Below are 18,923 nucleotides of genomic sequence, written 5' to 3'. Positions count from 1 at the left end.
GGTGCATAAAAGGATTAACATCACATGCAATTCATAAGTGACATGATATGGCCATCATCACGTGCTTCCTGATCTCCATCACCAAAGCGTCACCGGCGCCACACCATGATCTCCATCAACGTGTTGCCATCGGGGTTGTCGTGCTACTCATGCTATTACTACTAGAGCTACATCCTAGCAAAATAGTAAACGCATCTGCAAGCAGAAACGTTAGTATAAAGACAACCCTATGGCTCCTGCCGGTTGCCGTACCATCGACGTGCAAGTCGATATTTTCTATTACAACATGATCATCTCATACATCCAATATATCACATCACATCGTTGGCCATATCACATCACAAGCATACCCTGCAAAAACAAGTTAGACGTCCTCTAATTTTGTTGTTGCATGTTTTACGTGGTGACCATGGGTATCTAGTAGGATCGCATCTTACTTACGAAAACACCACAATGGAGATATATGAGTTGCTATTTAACCTCATCCAAGGACCTCCTCGGTCAAATCCGATTCAACTAAAGTTGGAGAAACCGACACTTGCCAGTCATCTTTGAGCAACGGGGTTACTCGTAGCGATGAAACCAGTCTCTCGTAAGCGTACGAGTAATGTCGGTCCAAGCCGCTTCAATCCAACAATACCGCGGAATCAAGAAAAGACTAAGGAGGGCAGCAAAACGCACATCAACGCCCACAAAAACTTTTGTGTTCTACTCGAGAAGACATCTACGCATGAACCTAGCTCATGATGCCACTGTTGGGGAACGTCGCATGGGAACCAAAAAAATTTCTACGCGCACGAAGACCTATCATGGTGATGTCCATCTACGAGAGGGGATGAGTGATCTACGTACCCTTGTAGACCGTACAGTAGAAGCGTTAGTGAACGCGGTTGATGTAGTTGAACGTCCTCACGTCCCTCGATCCGCCCCGCGATCAGTCTCACGATCTAGTACCGAACGGACGTCACCTCCGCGTTCAGTACACGTACAACTCGACGATGATCTCGGCCTTCTTGATCCAGCAAGAGAGACGGAGAGGTAGAAGAGTCCTCCGGCAGCGTGACGGCGCTCCGAAGGTTGGTGATGACCTTGTCTCAGCAGGGCTCCGCCCGAGCTCCGCAGAAACGCGATCTAGAGGAAAAACCGTGGAGGTATGTGGTCGGGCTGCCGTGGAAAAGTCGTCTCAAATCAGCCCTAAAACCTCCGTATATATAGGTGGGAGGGAGGGGACCTTGCCTTGGGGTTCAAGGAGCCCCAACGGGGTCGGCCGAGTCCAAGGGGGAAGGCTCCCCCCCCAAACCGAGTTGGACTTGGTTTGGTGGGTGGGAGTCCTTCCTTCCCTTCCCGCCTCCCCTTTTTTTTTCCTTTCTCTTTTATTTTCTTTCCTAGGCGCATAGGGCCACACCAGCCCACTAAGGGCTGGTGTGCCACCCTCAAGGCCTATGGGCTTCCCCGGGGTGGGTTGCCCCCCCCCCCCCCGGTGAACTCCCGGAACCCATTCGTCATTCCCGGTACATTCCCGGTAACTCCGAAAACCTTCCGGTAATCAAATGAGGTCATCCTATATATCAATCTTCGTTTCCGGACCATTCCGTAAAGCCTCGTGACGTCCGGGACTCCGAACAACATTCGGTAACCAACCATATAACTCAAATACGCATAACACAACGTCGAACCTTAAGTGTGCAGACCCTGCGGGTTCGAGAACTATGTAGACATGACCCGAGAGACTCCTCGGTCAATATCCAATAGCGGGACCTGGATGCCCATGTTGGATCCTACATATTCTACGAAGATCTTATCGTTTGAACCTCAGTGCCAAGGATTCATATAATCCCGTATGTCATTCCCTTTGTCCTTCGGTATGTTACTTGCCCGAGATTCGATCGTTAGTATCCGCATACCTATTTCAATCTCGTTTACCGGCAAGTCTCTTTACTCGTTCTTTAATACAAGATCCCGTAACTTACACTAAGTCACATTGCTTGCAAGGCTTATGTGTGATGTTGTATTACCGAGTGGGCCCCGAGATACCTCTCCGTCACACGGAGTGACAAATCCCAGTCTTGATCCATACTAACTCAACTAACACCTTCGGAGATACCTGTAGAGCATCTTTATAGTCACCCAGGTACGTTGCGACGTTTGACACACACAAAGTATTCCTCCGGTGTCAGTGAGTTATATGATCTCATGGTCATAGGAATAAATACTTGACACGCAGAAAACAGTAGCAACAAAATGACACGATCAACATGCTACGTCTATTAGTTTGGGTCTAGTCCATCACGTGATTCTCCTAATGACGTGATCCAGTTATCAAGCAACAACACTTTGTTCATAATCAGAAGACACTAACTATCTTTGATCAACTGGCTAGCCAACTAGAGGCTTGCTAGGGACGGTGTTTTGTCTATGTATCCACACATGTAAATGAGTCTTCATTCAATACAATTATAGCATGGATAATAAACGATTATCTTGATACAGGAATTATAATAATAACTATATTTATTATTGCCTCTAGGGCATAATTCCAACACACGGGGCCGGCAGTGGCTGCCCACACGTGGAGGGCCGATGGGGAGGGAGAGGTGCGCGGGACCTGCGGTGGATGCCCACTCGCGAAGGACCGGCGGGGAGGGAGAGGGGCGTAGGGACGGTGGTGCTGCCCACTCGCGGAGGGCCGTCGAGGAGGGAGAGGGGCACGGGGCCGACGATGGCGAAGAGGGCCGTTGACGGAGAGGGCCGGTGGCGAGGAGGGCTGATACGTCTCCAATGTATCTATAATTTTTTATGGTTCCATGCTATTATATTATCCACTTTGGATGTTTTATATGCATTAATATGCTATTTTATATCTTTTTTGGGATTAACCTATTAACTCAGTGCCTAGTGCCACTTTCTGTTTTTTCCGAGTTTTTGACCTTTTTTAGAACGGAGTCCAAATGGAATAAAACTTTCGCGGTGATTTCTTTGGACCAAAAGAGACCCCAGAAGCATTGGAAGAAGGCCAGAAGAGCCACGAGGGAGTCACAAGCCCAGGAGGCGCGGCCCCCCTAGGCCACACCTAGCAGGCTTGTGACCTCCTTGCCGGCCCAACTGACGTAATTCTACCGCCATAAATTCCTAAAAATACAGAAACCCCCAAAAAGAAACCTAGATCGGGAGTTCCGCCGCCGCAAGCCTCTGTAGCCACCAAAAACCAATCGGGAGCCTGTTGCGGCACCCTGCCGGAGGGGGAACCCATCTCCAGTGGCCATCTTCATCATCCGGCGATCTCCATGACGAGGAGGGAGTAGTTCACCCTCGGGGCTGAGGGTATGTACCAGTAGCTATGTGTTTGATCTCTCTCTCTCGTGTTCTTGAGATGTCTTGATCTCGATGTACTGCGGGCTTTGCTACTATAGTTGGATCTTATGATGTTCTTCCCCTTCTCCCTTCTTGTAATGAATTGAGTATCCCCTTCGAAGTTATCTTATCGGATTGAGTCTTTAAGAACACTTGATGTATGTCTTGCACGTGTCTATCTGTGGTGACAATGGGATATTCATGTGAGTACTTGATGTATGTTTTGTGATCAACTTGCGGGTTTCGTGACATTGGGAACCTATGCATATGGGTTGGCACACGTTTTGACTCTCCGGTAGAAACTTCGGGGCACTCTTTGAAGTTCTATGTGTTGGTTGAATAGATGACTCTGAGATTGTGTGATGCATATCGTATAATCATGCCCACGGATACTTGAGGTGACAATGGAGTATCTAGGTGACATTAGGGTCTTGGGTGTGTCTTAAGGTGTTATTCTAGTACAAACTCTAGGATAGATTGAACGGAAAGCATAGCTTCGTGTTATTTTACTACGGACTCTTGAATAGATCAATCAGAAAGAATAACTTTGTGGTGGTTTCGTACCCGACAATAATCTCTTCGTTTGTTCTCCGCTATTAGTGACTTTGGGTTGACTCTTTGTTGCATGTTGAGGGCTAGTTATATGATCCAATTATGTTATCCTTGTTGAGAGAACTTCACTAGTAAAAGTATGAACCCTAGGCCTTGTTTCCACGCATTGCAATACTGTTCATGCTCACTTTTACTATTAGTTACCTTGCTGTTTTATAATTTCAGATTATAAAAACCTATATCTACCATCCATATTGCACTTGTATCACCATCTCTTCGCCGAACTAGTGCACCTATACAACTTACCATTGTATTGGGTGTGTTGGGGACACAAGAGACTCTTTGTTATTTGGTTGCAGGGTTGCTTGAAAGAGACCATCCTCATCCTACGCCTCCCGCGGATTGATAAACCTTAGGTCACCCACTTGAGAGAAAATTACTACTGTCCTACAAACCTCTGCACTTGGAGGCCCAACAACGTCTACAAGGAGAAGGTTGCGTAGAAGACATCAAGGGCCGGCGGTGGTGGCGGGGTGGTGACAGTTTCCTGGCGAGGCGTGTGGTGGTCGTGGGATGTTTTTGTCTCTCGCAAGGGAAGTATGATTCACGATGGATCAGCCCTTGTAATTGTCATGGCTTGTTGTGTTAAAAATGGAAATATTAATGATATTTAGATTTTGTATATCAACGGATCAGGTTGTTTGGATCCGTCCACCCTTTGTATTTTGTATAAAGGTAGTAGATGCATTTGGACATGATTCGTTCATTTTCTGCCTGTTCGTGTTGTATTTATGTTATTTTGTCAAGCATTTTTATTCTTGCGCTTTTGTGTATCCATTTTATATGGCATGTATTGTACAAGTCGAAAGGCAGTTTCTGTTGTTTGTCCAAGTTAAAAGTACACCCTTGATTTATAACCGGTCCCATAGTTTATTTTTCATCCGAGTTTCAAGTCCACCCTTGACTCATAAGTCGGGTAGTAAGTTGTAGTTGTTTTAATTGCAAGTTCATCCTCCACTGGCAACTGATATATTAAAAATGTGTAGTTGTTCCAGTTCTAAGTTCTCCCTTGACTCGTAAATAGAGTCGTAGTTTTTTCATCCAAGTTGCAAGCCCATCATTACCATGCAATTGGGCTTGTGGTTTGTTTTCATCTCAGTTGTAGGTCCACCCTCGACTCGTAACTCGCCTCATAGTTTGAGCTGCCCAAGTTGCAAGTCCATCCTCTACTCAAAACTAGTATCATAGTTTTGTGTAGTTGTTCGAGTCGCAAGTCCATCCTTGACTCGCAACTAGCCCCGTGGTTTGTTTCACCCCAGTTTCAAGTCCACCCTTGACTTGCAACTGGCATGTGTTTTTTCTTTCATCCTGGTTCTCCCTTGACCCGCAACTGGGTCCATAGATGTTTCATCCTAATTGCATGTTGGATTTGACTCACAATTGCGCTCGTGGTTTCGTAGTTGTCGCAGGTGCAAGCTGCCCTCAACTTGCAACTAGACTCATAGTTTTTCGGATTGCAAGCCCACCCTCGACTCACACTGTAGCATGTGTTTTCCTCTCATGTCAGTTCCAAGTCCACCGTTGACTCGCAACTCCGCACATTACTTGTTCCAATCCCAGTTGCAAGTCGAACATTGACTCGCAACTCGGCTCGTAGTTTCATAGGTTTACCAGTTGCAAGTCCACCCTCCACTCGCTAGTGGGATTGTAGTTGTACGAGTTGCTAGCCTACCCTCGACTCGCAATTGGAGCTTGTGTTTTGTTTTCATCTGGAGTTGCAAGTCCACCCCTGAATCACAATTGGGCTCATTGTTTATTTCATCCTAGTTCCAAGTCGACCTTTGACTCGCAACTGGGTTCATAGTTTCCTAGTTGTCCTAGTGGCAAGTCCATTCTTGACCCCCAAATGGGCTCGTGGTTAGTCCCAATTACTAGTCCACCTTTGACTTGCAACTAGACATGCATCTTAGTTTTTCATCCCAGTTGCAAGTCCATACTCGACTCACAATTGCATTCTTAGTTTGTTTTTGTTCCAATTGCAAGTACACCCTCGAATCACAGTTGGGACTTTAGTTAGTTTGTTAACCCATTTGCATGTCCATCCTCGCTATGCAACTTGGCGTCCGATTCATTTTTGTTCCAGTTGCAAGTTCACCCTCAATATGCATATGAGGACAAACCATTTTTGTCCCATTTGCAACTACAACCCCGACATGCAATTGGGGCCCATATTTTTTGTCTGAGTTGCAAGTCAACTATCAATATATGCGCACAGGGGCCCAACACATTTTTTGTCCTAGTTGCATGTCCAACAACACCCCTCAGATAAAGTGAGGGAACACCTTTCTTTTGTCACAATTGCAAGTCCATCCTTATTACACAACCAAGGGTCCACACAAATTTTCCATAGTTTAAACTTCACCCTTGAAATTGAACTAGGTTCTGATCCATTTTGTCTCAGCTGCAAGTACACCCCCGACATGCAACTCGGAGGATATAATTTTTGTCCCGATTTCAAATCCACCCACGACATGTAAGTGGGGTGCCTGCTTTTTTGGGGTCCCAGTTGCAAGACCATCATTGACTCACAACTCGGGCCCAACCCATTTTTGTCCTAGTTGTAACTCCAATTGTACTCCTAACCTACAACTCTGGAGATGCACCTATTTTTTTGTCCCAATTGCAAGTTCACCCTCAGTACACAATTGGAGGACCGATGGATTTATCTCAGCTGCAGCTCCACCCGTGACATGCAACTAGGGCTGACCCATTTTTCTTCTGGTTCCAAGTCCACCTTCGACCCACAACTGGTGGGCGGAACATTTTTGTCCTGGTTGCAACTCCCACCCCTGACATATAATTGGGTGGCATGTTGTTTTTTCTTCCCCCAGTTGCAAGTCCACCCTCAACACACAAATATGGCCTAAACTATTTTTTTGTCGTAGTTGCATCTCCAAATTTTTTAAAATATTCATGATTTTTTTATTTTCATCTCTTTTAAAAAAGCCATGAACATTTTTCTTAAATTTGATCATTTTTAAAAATCATGTTTTTTAAATTCCCTTTTTAATTATTTATAAAAACCATGGTATGTATTTTTTGCAAGTTTATATACTTTTTCAAATTTCATGAATATTTTTTTTACCCAATTGCAACTCCAACATTGACTCACAACTAGGGACGGACCCTTTTTTTTTATCTCAGTTGTAAGTCCATCGCCGACCAGCAACTGGACCGACCCTTCTATTTATCCGAGTTACAAGTCCACTATTGACATGTAACTGGGCTCTTTGATCCTTTTTTTCCCCGGTTTGGAAGTCCATCATTCGATTCATAACTGGGCCTGAATGTTTTACGAAATACACGCCTAAACCAATAACATGTACGATCCGCAAGAAGCGGTCCAGCAAGATGACCACAAAGGAATGACACACACACGCGTCATGGTTTATTTCCCTAACATACAACACTGCCGAATGTCAACTTGTACGAGGTAATATAAGGTTGAACTGCAAGAACTACACTAGCACCATGTTCTTATCAGTTTAACATTTCACAACTGGCTGCCAAGGCTGAATTGGCATCTTTTCCTTCCGGGTGAACGAGGGTGACATTTCAGAACTGGCTGTCAAGGAGGGGGCGCTACAGGGACTTTTCGTGCGTTGGAGGGATGGAAGAAGCAGTGCGGATAGACGGTGATATATAGACATGGACGTACGTGCTGTTACGGATCCTCACAACAATGAAATTAAAGTCAGCGACGTACATGTATGAGAAAAATATACATTACTTTTGTGGCCACATATATTTTGTCGACCATTCCCCTCTCTCTCTCCCCACTGCCGGACAAGGCCGTGGGGACGTCCGTCATAGGGCTGCGCGGCTCTAATTAATCCCCATGGGCCACCAACGAGGGATCCTGTCAAGAAAGGAGGGTGGTGCACGCTGGACCATCGAGCACGGCGGCAGGGCGGAGTCCACTAGTCGGGCTCGGGCCGCGGCGGCGGCAGTCGCCTCCATGGCCGAAGGGTCAGCGGGATATTTCTTGGCGGCTGCCATCGATACGATTGTCATTCGGATCTGTCACGGTGTCGCGCTTGGTCGACTGGCACCACGTTGAGTGGTTAGTGACGGCGGTCGGAGGTCCTCTAATGGTGTTTCGGTTGCTCCGAGCGAATGCCGTCGAAAATTGTGTTGACTGAGTTCATGCCCGATGATGCCATGGCGACGTATGTGATATTGTTTCCTATTGTCGAGGCATTGTCGTTATAGTCTGTGTTACCCTGCTCAGGCTGCTCCAAGGGAAACTCGAAACCTAGGTCTCCGGATCGGATCATGTCGGTGCCTTTGGTGCCGTTCTGCCTCATGGGGGGCATCATTTTGAACCATGTGTTTACTGAGGCAGGCAAGAGGTGGTGCGGTCTTTATCTACCGCATCGACGATGTCAGGTCTCGATGGCATGTTGTACGGGAGTCTTGACGATGAATGCGAGTGGATGGAGGTGTGCAGGGTGGTGGCATTGTTTGGCATCGTTGGAACTTGCAAGTTGTGCCTGACAAAGTCAGTGTATTGATCACTTCTAAAGATCAGACGGTGGAAGATAGCGATGGTTGATTATAGAGTGCATGCATGCGGTGCACGCCAAGTCTGGTACACCGGTTGGTGTTCAGAGCTTGCCATGGTGTGTTGGTGCGAGCTCGGGACACATCATCAAGCTTGTTGGTGTAGGGACATAAGTTGGAGGAAGATGGTTTTGGGTTGATCCATATATTTTATTTATCAGACTTTGTTGAATAAGTTAAGAAAGATGTATGTACGCATCTATAGATGCAGTCTAATTAATGTTTCAACCTCCTTTTCTAAAAATGTTCCTCAGCGGATAATTAAAGATAAAGGGACTAAAATTCTACATACTGTGATTAATAGCTTCAGAATAGACTTTAAATAGTGAATAAGTTTGTAAGATTGGAACACACAATGAGAAACATATGCTTTGTGATCAGGAGTTTGAATCTGCAGGGCACCTAATTTTGTTCCACCCCTTCTCTAAAGGTGTCCCGTAAAGTATCTATATTGCAGTTAAGGGCGATTAGAGGTTCAACGATTGTGCCGACAAAGGCGAACTCCATCATGCTTTGGTGGACCTGCTTAATAACGCGAGAATCGAAGAACTATGTGAGGATTGATCGAACCTGGAACAAAATTTATCAAGTACTGCACCAAATCGGCCAACTGCCACCTACTTTTGAGCCCAATAAAGGGTAGTTATGTAGTTATGTTGACACTTGTCAAGTACTGCCATACTGAAGTCTACTCCCAATGGACCAACATAGTCTAGCCAGCATGTCTATATAAAGCCATAGCCATGTCCATTGATGAACAGAACTAAGTCCACACTAGTGAACAACAATGTCAGTTACGTTCATTTCCACATTACTCGTGATACTTGTTCCCATGTACTTGTATCATAGAACTAGTTGTAGATCAAAGAACCCAGCGGAGCTTCCTACAAACTGGCCAATACTTCACATGTTCCCTTCTTTGATGGCTAATCTTCACAACATCTATGACTACTTCACTCTAGTACTTGCAGGATCAGGCCACAACTTCAGGGCGCACGGCCCACCCGGGATGGGGATGCGCTTCTTCATCACATGTGACCCTGCAAACGCCAGGCACATCTTCACGACAAACTACACCAACTTTCCCAAGGGCGCAGAGTTCGCCGTTATCTTCGATATCATGGATGGGAGTCTCTTCACCATCGATGGTGAGCCGTGTCGCCGACAGCGTGCAAAAGTCAAGAGCATGCTCAGCAGCCCGAGGATGGTTGCTAGTATGGCAGTATATCTCCGTGAAAAGGTGAAGAAAAGCCTCCTTCCGTTTCTCACCCAAATGGCATGCATTGGCACTTCATTCGACATGAAAGAATTGATGTCGAGGTTTATGTTTGACACGGCTGCTACACCTCTCTTCGGTGTGGATCCGGGCCTCCTATCTTCGGACATGCTGCCCATGGATGTAGCGGTTGCCCTGGACACAGTCATGGAGGTGGGCTTTTTCCGGCTCATGATGCCAACTTTTTGTTGGAAGTCATTGAGGCGGTTAAACATCGGCCCTGAGAGAAAGCTTGGTATAGCATGCACAGTGCTACGACTATTCATCGGAGAGATGATGGAGAAGAGGACAATCAACACATGTTGTGTTGGTCATGTAAAGGATAAAGAGGGTGTGGATATTATTTCTTCCTTCCTCGAAGACCCACACTATGCCGACAATGATTTGCTCCATGCAATAATCATTAGCTACATGCTCGCTGCAAGGGATACAGTTGGAACGACCCTAACATGGATCTTTTACAACCTTGCCCAAAATCCTAATATCGTGTCAAGGATTCGAAATGAACTTTCGCCCATCGCATCACGCAAAGTAGTGGTTGGTGTGGGTACCATGGTGTTGTTCGAGCCAGATGAGACAAAATCTCTAGTATATTTGACAGCCACCTTGTATGAGACTCTCAGGCTGTACCCACCAGGGCCTGTCTTGCGCAAGACGGTAGCTGTAGATGACATCATGCCGAGTGGCCATAAGGTGCATGCTGGTGACACCATTTTTATTTCGCTTTACTCCATGGGGAGAATGCGGGCCTTGTGGGGCAAAGATTGCCTCCACTATAAGCCAGATAGGTGGATCTCGGATGATGGCAACAACCTAAGATACGTACCATCTCACAAGTTCTTGGCCTTCAACTCAGGTCAGAGGATCTGCCTTGGCAAGGACATTGCCATCATGCAAATGAAGACAATCGTTGCTGCCGTGGTATGGAACTTTGATGTGAAGGTGCTGGAAGGGCAGAGCATAAAGCCCAAGCCATCCATTATACTGGAGATGGAAAATGGGCTCATTGTTCAACTAAAGAAGCGAGAAATGTAATAGATTCTTATTGTATGTAAACGTACTTGCCAACCACCAGGACACTGTCTATACTCTCATTTTTATCAAAGAATAAAGGATGCATGCATTATCAGTCTTTTACGAAAACTAACTAATGTGCCCCTGTTTATTACTTCGTTGTACGAGACTCGAGACATATATCATACTACTACTCCCTCCGTTTCGGTTTATAAGTCCGGCACGTGTATCTAGGTCATCAATTTGACCAACTTAATGAGATGCATATATTACAAAAAATATATCATTAGAAACTTTAGATGTTCTATTTTCTAATGATATAATTTTTATATTAAATAATAGATTTTATATAAGTTAAATTGACGACCTAGATACACGTGCGTGCCTTATAAACTGTGACGGAGGTAGTACGTGTCCAATCTCTCTCCGAGGTAATAGCGACCCGTGCTATTGGAATATAAAAATAACATAAGAGATCATTTTCCCCCGATAATATGAGACTGAAACCCCAACTAAAGCAAGAATGCTCTCAGCTCAGTGGCGCGCGAGACTCTCAAGAAGCTCAGCGTTAACCTCCTGCCACTTATAACATGACATCAGTGATGCTCACCACTGCTAAGTCAATTTCGATGGCAGGCTTTTTTTATTACCAGCGATAGGTGCTTATTGTCGCCGGTGACGGGTAACAAAGCAGAGCAGAACTTATGTTGTTGCACCATTTTGCACTCTTACGTTGTTACATATATGAAGTATCGACTCAACATTCATCCATAGCATAGACCATATAATCTATTATATTATATTATATTATATTATTATTAAAACAAGAGACAAACAAGCCGTCACATTGATTCACATATTATATTATTATTAAAACAAGAGACAAACAAGCCGTCACATTGATTCACATATATTGAATTATTTCATCCATTAAGTGAGAGATTAAGGGTCCAGAATTTAAAATAGAAATGCAACACACAGAAAATATTGGCATGTACAAAAAGTGCAACATGTCACGTCCAAATAGTTAGATGTGTGGACCAGAGGAAACACGATTGACAGAAAAATAAAGAAGCAGACGATTAGCATACGTTTAGATGAGCATACGTTGATAGGCATGGTGCTATCTGTTTTGTTATTTTGCATCAAAAGTGCAAATGAATACATCACCGCTGATGTCATTTGCTAACTATAATTTTATTTGGCTTCTTTGTGTGTTAGCAATGGCGTAGGATAGGAAGCCATGTGTGGTGGTTTCGTATTTGATACACGCGTGGTAGGAGCAACAACAGCCAACATGCTTGATGATCATAGGTTGCGCCACATCACTATATGCACGCGCAAGTGACGAAATTGATGATGTCAGCATGAATCTTTTATATTTTTAGTTTTAAAATGTTTTATCTCTTAAATAAAAAATCTGATAGAAAAACTGTATTCACCATTAAATCCCTCGCGACGAGATCTTCGACACTAGATCTCATATTGATATCTTTAGACGACTTTTTTATTTTTGGTTAATCAGAAATAAGTTTTTACCCATGGTGGTAGCTACACATGGCCCCAATTTTTATTTCTAATTAAGTTGATAAATTATTTTGAAATATGAAAATAACTCTAGAGGAAAAATATCGTGCTTTTGGACTAGTCAGGCAAACAAACATGCAATTATGCCAAAAGGCAAGGAAAAAAGACCGAAAGAAGTGAGAAACACCCTTTCTACAAAATAAAAAGACACTTGTGTCAAAAATATTATAAAAATACAGATAAAAGTGAGAAAATGTCATTCGTATATAAAGAAAATGCACTTCTGCAAATGCCATTGAATCCCGACATCTCGTATATCAGAAAAGTTACTTCTACCAAAGGGTGTGTAGCTACTACCATGCATAGGAAATTGCCTTTCAAAAGTTGTCATGTCTATTTCACATAAATTGCCATCATGAATACACTTAAGTTGCCATGGTATATTCCAACTACTTTTTCATCTACGATTAAAATAAACTTTGACATGTTATAAAAAGGAAAATAACAAACTAAACTTACAATGATGAATTACTTAAAATCACTTAAAATGTACATGTGCGTAAAATGAGTTTCGTTCAAAGCACTTAAAAGCACCACATTGCACAAACTGGATGCACCATAAATATGTATGTAAAAGAGGAAAATAAAGTGGGTTGCTAGGAAAAGAATACACAATTTATGTATGAGCCATCGAGTTTTTTATTTATTCTTAGCGGTGTAACCAGTGACCCGGATTTGTTGAAAGTTAAGTAATAATTGACAAGGTGAGGTAAAAAGAGAGAAAGTAGGAAATAGATATGAGTCACATGCAAAAATCCTTTGAACACTTATTACACAAAGAAAATCAATCTCATAATGGTTAGACAAGAGACCTAAATAACACATATATCAATGAAAAGTACAATTAATAATAATAATAATAATAATCTATACTTCTATATTTACTTATACTAATTAGGCACTTTCAAGCAATTACCACATTAATCAGAAATTAGGAGCCGTTAATCTAGTGGGCTCAAATATTATGGTGTAGATTAACTCATATAATAGTCGGTAAAAAAATACTCATAGGGCCCACAATCCTCTCATGATTGTAGAAATAAAGATAAAGACCACGCCTAAAAAACAACTAACTAGGTTGATTAACTATCTCTACTATTAAAAGCACGAGAGGGCAGATCCAACTCGCAATCTAAACCTTCTAATCAGATGATCAACGGTCTCAATATGTTGTTAACGAAATTGTTTTCGTTAACGAAATGCTAACCCCTCCCCCACCCCCGCTTCCTCTCATCCCGCACGTCGCCATCCTGCAAACTGCTTCCGCACCAGCCTCCTCTTCACGCCGCGAGCCGCTCGGCGCTCCTCCACCCGCCGCTCAACAATGTCGTCCCTTAACACCGCCCGGCCCGGCCGCACCGATCGCCCAAGCCCGTAGCTAGCCCCTTCACCCCTGACGCTGGCCGCTCCTTCACGCCGCCCCATTCACCCCCAACGTCGTCTGCCTCGCGAGGCTGGCTAGTGATCCGGCGGTGGAGGGGATCAATCTGACGCGAGGCTGACCAGTGATCCGGCGCTGGAGGGGATTGACCCGAGGCGACGCGCGCGAGGATGCAGTACACGACAGGATCTTGCCCATAGCAGATGTGTGACGTGTCCTCTTCCCCGCCGTCCTCCAGCCTAAGATTTTTGCTACTATCCTCCTCATCTTTGTCTACGGCTACTCCAAGCAGTAATTAAGGTAATCTCATCTCTCACATCCCCTCCTTTGTGATCTGCATTCCTGACCGAGTCATTGGTTTATGTATGTATCTATGTTGATGCGTATGTTGATTCGTGATTTGTGTTGCTACTTTGTCCCCTCTCTAAGTTAGGGATTGCATATTTAGACATTGGTAATGAGGAAATTTTGACCTTATTTGTAGTACACGAAGACTCCAAGATAATGCCTCTCTTGAAAAATAGATCCAAAATTTGGTTCAAAATAAGGTGGTTTATAATTCCAACAAATACTAAATGTGCCCAATAATAATCTCATTTTAGGTGATTTACACTAAAGGATTTGGAGATGTCTCATGTGGATGCTTTGCTGCCGCTACTTCCATTGCCAGATGAAATCGTTGTTGTTCGTCGCTCCGAAATTTTGTTTTTTAGAAGAAACTTGAATTTTTCGGTGGCAAGATGGGCGTCTGAGGCGGCTGCTCTGTTATGCTCTGCTCTGTTTGTAGGTCTTCATGTCAGGTGCTAGCCCCCGTGCAGCAAGGCCAGCCATGGACGGTGGGGACATCAACTTCTCCAACCCGGAGACATACCTGTGCGAGGCCATAGGCAACGACCCACCCAGCAGCTGCTCCATGGGGAGCTACTTCGATGACATCCTCGACAGCGATGCCGACCACCTCGCCTGCACGCACACCTACACCTGCAACCGGCACGTCCACGACCTCGTGCACCACACCCACACCTGCGTCCACGTCCACACCAAGATCCTCTCTGCCTCTAACGACGTCGCCGGGTCGCCGCCGTACGCCAAGAAGCAGCGCCCCTCGGGCAACTGCGCCGCCGTCAGGAAGTATCGCGAGAAGAAGACGACCCACACCGTGCTGCTCGAGGAGGAGGTGGCTCACCTCATGTGAAGCAGCAGCTTGTCAAGAAGCTCCAGAGCCACTCCACACTCGAGGCCGAGGTGGCCAGTCTCCGCTGCATGCTTGTTGATATCAGAGGAAGGATCGAAGGGGAGATTGGCACTTTCCCTTACTAGCGGGAAGTGAAAAGCAACGAGTTTGTTGACCAGGGGAGCTTTCTCGATGGTGCACAGGTTATGAATTCCCGCAATTTCAGATGCAATGACCGGTTGTACTGCAATCCAGGAATGGAGCAGGCCAGGACAATGGACGATGGTGGTGTTATGAGTATTGGCCAGGTTTTGGGGCTAGGTGTCTACAATCAGGATATTTAAACCCCCCAGGCTGCCATGAGGGCCAAATGCTATAAATAGCGCGAGGTTAGTTGTGCTTCTCTTTTGCCATTTCTCTATATCTAGGAACATCAGTTTACTTTCTGTGAATTTCAGTATGTTCAAAATCTGAACAAGTGTGCATATGGGCAGATTTTGATTTGGCTACTTGGTGTCTTGATTGTTTTGGCTTAACTATAGGGTCCTAGCCTTTATGTTATCTACCTATATAGCCAGTGATATGTCTCTGGCTAGATGTCTGATGCTTTTCTTAAGGCCCCTGTAGATTTGATTGGTACTAGATCTATCTAAACAACTATTTCATTTGGTTTGCACAACATTCTTTGTAATGAAAAAATCATGTGGTTTTATTAGAAATGGATTAGCAGTGTGGTTCATGTGCAGACTATACTTGGCCGCTTGCTTAATCTTTCAATTATCATAGACCGACCGGGACAAACAATATTATGCATTTCCATTTATATTTCTGATCATACACTAGTAGAAAAAGGACCTATTGTCCCGTTTCGTGAGGGCTATTTGTCCCGGTTTTTGAACCGGGACTAAAGTGTCGGTACTAGTGTCCTAAACCTTTAGTCCCGGTTCTTGCATAAACCGGGACAGATGGGCCTCCACGTGGCCGGTGCGGCGAGCCCAGGCAGGAGGCCCTTTGGTCCTAGTTGGTGTCACCAACCGGGACCAATAGGCATCCATGCGTTAGCATCTCAGGTGCTGGGTTTTTTTTTAAAGGGGGGTAAGGGTTTCGGGGTTTTGGGGGGTTAATTTAGGTGTTTCATATATTGTGTTAGCATGCTAACTAATAGAGAGAACTGCCATTTCTTATCTCCGTGCTTGGTCGACGCTACGTACTATACGTATAGAGAGGACTAGACACGCTAGCTAGTTAAGCAAATGAAGGAAACAGAAGATCGTCATGAACAGATGCATACAAAGAAAAGTGATATCGACCACATCTCCTTCTATGAGAGATTGGTCGAACAACAAGTTCTCGTATATCTATCCGACGCTACTAGCTACATATATACAATATAAGTATGTTTTACAATATAATCTCCTAATTAAAATTGAACCCTGCAGGGTCCACATACTATTCTCCGTCTTTAGCGATCGCGTGGTCAAGAAAGAATGCCGCCAATTCCTCTTGAATTCCTCGCATACGATCTGGTGTTAGGAGTTCATCTCGCATCCGAAATATCTAATTTGAAGAATGGGGTCAATACATATATATGAATAAATGAAACTGAACACAAATGATGGTAATAAAATAAAATTGTGAATATAGTTATTTACGCACTTCATATTGTTTCTCGGAGTAGCCCCGCTCACAGGTGGTGTGGCGGATGGACTCGCAAATGTAGTATCCACAGTAATTAGTCCCTTCTTCCTGCCACAACCACTTTACAAAAAATAGAGGTCAATCAAACTGATAATTAGCAAGCATGCTAAATGGTATTGATGAAACTAGCGCTTGAATCACTAGGAGATGCGTGGAACATATATGCTACTACAGTACTTACTTTCGGGTGTCTAAACTGCAGCTTCTTTGGCAGTCCCGGAGTTTTTGAGGTGAATTTACTCCAAACCTTGCCAGGCAAAGAAAACAATTACTTGATATCAGAAAATGAACAAATTAAAGTTGCCGATATGGTGCGATAATGATATATTTAACTTACTTCTCTAGAATTTCAGTCATGTCCGCGTACTTCTTGGGATCTTTTCGTCTCGAGTCTAATACGGTTACTAGTCCCTTCTCAAGCGTAATGTCTAGGAGAATATAGTGGAACCTGCGCACGCATGCATAACTCATCAATTACATTACTATAACCTCGACTAATAAGGGAAACCGAATATGCGCAAGACAGTAACCATCACTCGAAGTTGTAAGGGAAGAGTATTATAGCTTTGTTTTGATTTAATATAAACGATTGTAGCAGCTTGGCCTCGGTATCTTTGGCCTGAAATTTAACCATATATGCATCTATGAGATTTGTGTTAATGAACCCAATATCATCGATTTGTCTTTTCTTCAATTCGGCGGTCTTCAATCTACATAATATAGTGAGAATAATTAAAGATACATGCAATGAAAGAGCTGACCTATATATAGAGACGTAATGACAGAAGTAGTACTACTTACAGGCAGTAGCAAGTGATCATTGACTTATCGAGTGCCTTCAGATTGAAAAACTCGAAGAACTCCTCAAATGGAACATTCAACAGATCAATTCCAACGAAGTCATGCTCCTCTTTAACTCTGAGCGTCAAAATATTCCTCCCCCTCAGACTCTCTGCAGGTTTTCATATACCAATCATGGAATCTTCGCATCATCGTTGTTAGAGATTTTTCATCTTTGACGAGAGGCTTCCTGTACACGTATCTGTGTTCGTCCACCTCCAAGAAATCAAAATGTGCATCGTCGGGCAGGTAGTCTCCAAGATCGTTATAACCGAGCACCATCCCGCCCGGATGAATCGCGACGACGCTAGACACCTGGAGCGGGGGCAACGATTGGTTCGCTTGTTCGCCGAGATGGGCAACTTTTTTCCCAGCTCGTCGTTCTGCTAAACTTTGAGCATTGACAGTACTTCCTGACCGCTCCGCTTCGATAAATGACTTTGTAAGAATGCGCTCAAAGTTGTCTTTCACCGAAGACCTTGGTGGATTCGTCAGGGCAGCCAGAGTACGCTTCGCTTTTACCGGATCTATCTTCTCCTCCGGAGGTGGATTTTTCTTTGCTTTGACCCCTTCAAAGAAGTTGGTCACTTCGGCTTGCACGATCTTCAAGTTTTCCTCCTGGCTCCTCTCGTATGGTAACTTCTCTGGAGTCTTCAGAGAAGGACCGGATCTGTATTGCCTGCCTCTGGCTGTACTGCTAGACGCCGGAGCAGATGGAGCGACTTCGGCTGTCTTTCCTTTCTTACAAGGCGGAGGAGAAGGACGACGCACCGGAGGAGCCGGAGCGGCGGCGAGTCTCTTCCGCCCGTGTTGACGAGGTAGAGAAGGAGGAGGCAGCTGGCTGCTCGGGCGCGCCGGCGCAGGCAGAGAAGGAGGCGGAGTGCCGCCACGCGCCGGAGAAGGAGGCTGAGTGCCCTGATCACTCACCGGAGGAGGCGGAGTGCCCTGACTCGCCGGAGGAGGCGGAGGCATCCAGTTCGGAAGGTTGATGAGCTTCTTCCGCCATAGGCATGGAGTCTTCAGAAAAGAACCCAGCCGAATCTCCCCTTCACCCGTAGGGTGGTCAAGCTCAAGGTCCTCAAATCCGTCTGTTATTTGATCCACCATCACCCTAGCATATCCTTCTGGAATCGGCTGGCCGTGGTAGGTTGAGCCAGGTTCATTAGGTATAACAGAGCCAACAGCCGCCTTGACTTTCAATGTCATCCATCGCGTCATAAGGTGGCAATGTTGAGACTCTGTGATAGCATCCACGGGGTAGCCCGTGAAGACAGGCTCCAGCTGCTGAGTCTGCTCGGTGGAAGCCACGCTGCTTCTCCGCTGAGATGGCGGGGTAGCTTCAAGGGAAGCTTCGGTAGGTCGTTTGTTGCGATCTGCTTCTCGTTCCTCTATCCCTTGTACCCTTTCGTGCAGCGCCTGCAGTTGGC

At 44.9% G+C, this 18,923-nt stretch overlaps 1 protein-coding gene and 1 pseudogene across 1 annotated transcript; both read left to right on the top strand.

Annotated features, from left to right (window-relative positions):
• Positions 1-9,292: 9,292 nt before the first annotated feature.
• On the top strand, positions 9,293-10,918 carry LOC123404463 (noroxomaritidine synthase 1-like). The gene has a single exon (XM_045098394.1). It carries the CDS (start codon positions 9,314-9,316, stop codon positions 10,835-10,837), a length of 1,524 nt encoding a protein of 507 aa, XP_044954329.1. The 5' UTR covers positions 9,293-9,313; the 3' UTR covers positions 10,838-10,918.
• A 3,695-nt stretch (positions 10,919-14,613) lies between these two features.
• On the top strand, positions 14,614-15,302 carry LOC123404865 (annotated as a pseudogene).
• The last annotated feature ends 3,621 nt before the right edge of the window (positions 15,303-18,923 follow it).

This window comes from Hordeum vulgare, chromosome 6H (genome assembly GCF_904849725.1).
Source record: "Hordeum vulgare subsp. vulgare chromosome 6H, MorexV3_pseudomolecules_assembly, whole genome shotgun sequence".
Taxonomy (NCBI): Eukaryota; Viridiplantae; Streptophyta; class Magnoliopsida; order Poales; family Poaceae; genus Hordeum; species Hordeum vulgare.
Note: the sequence above shows the minus strand (reverse complement) of the source record. Positions and strands in the feature narration are given on the sequence as shown.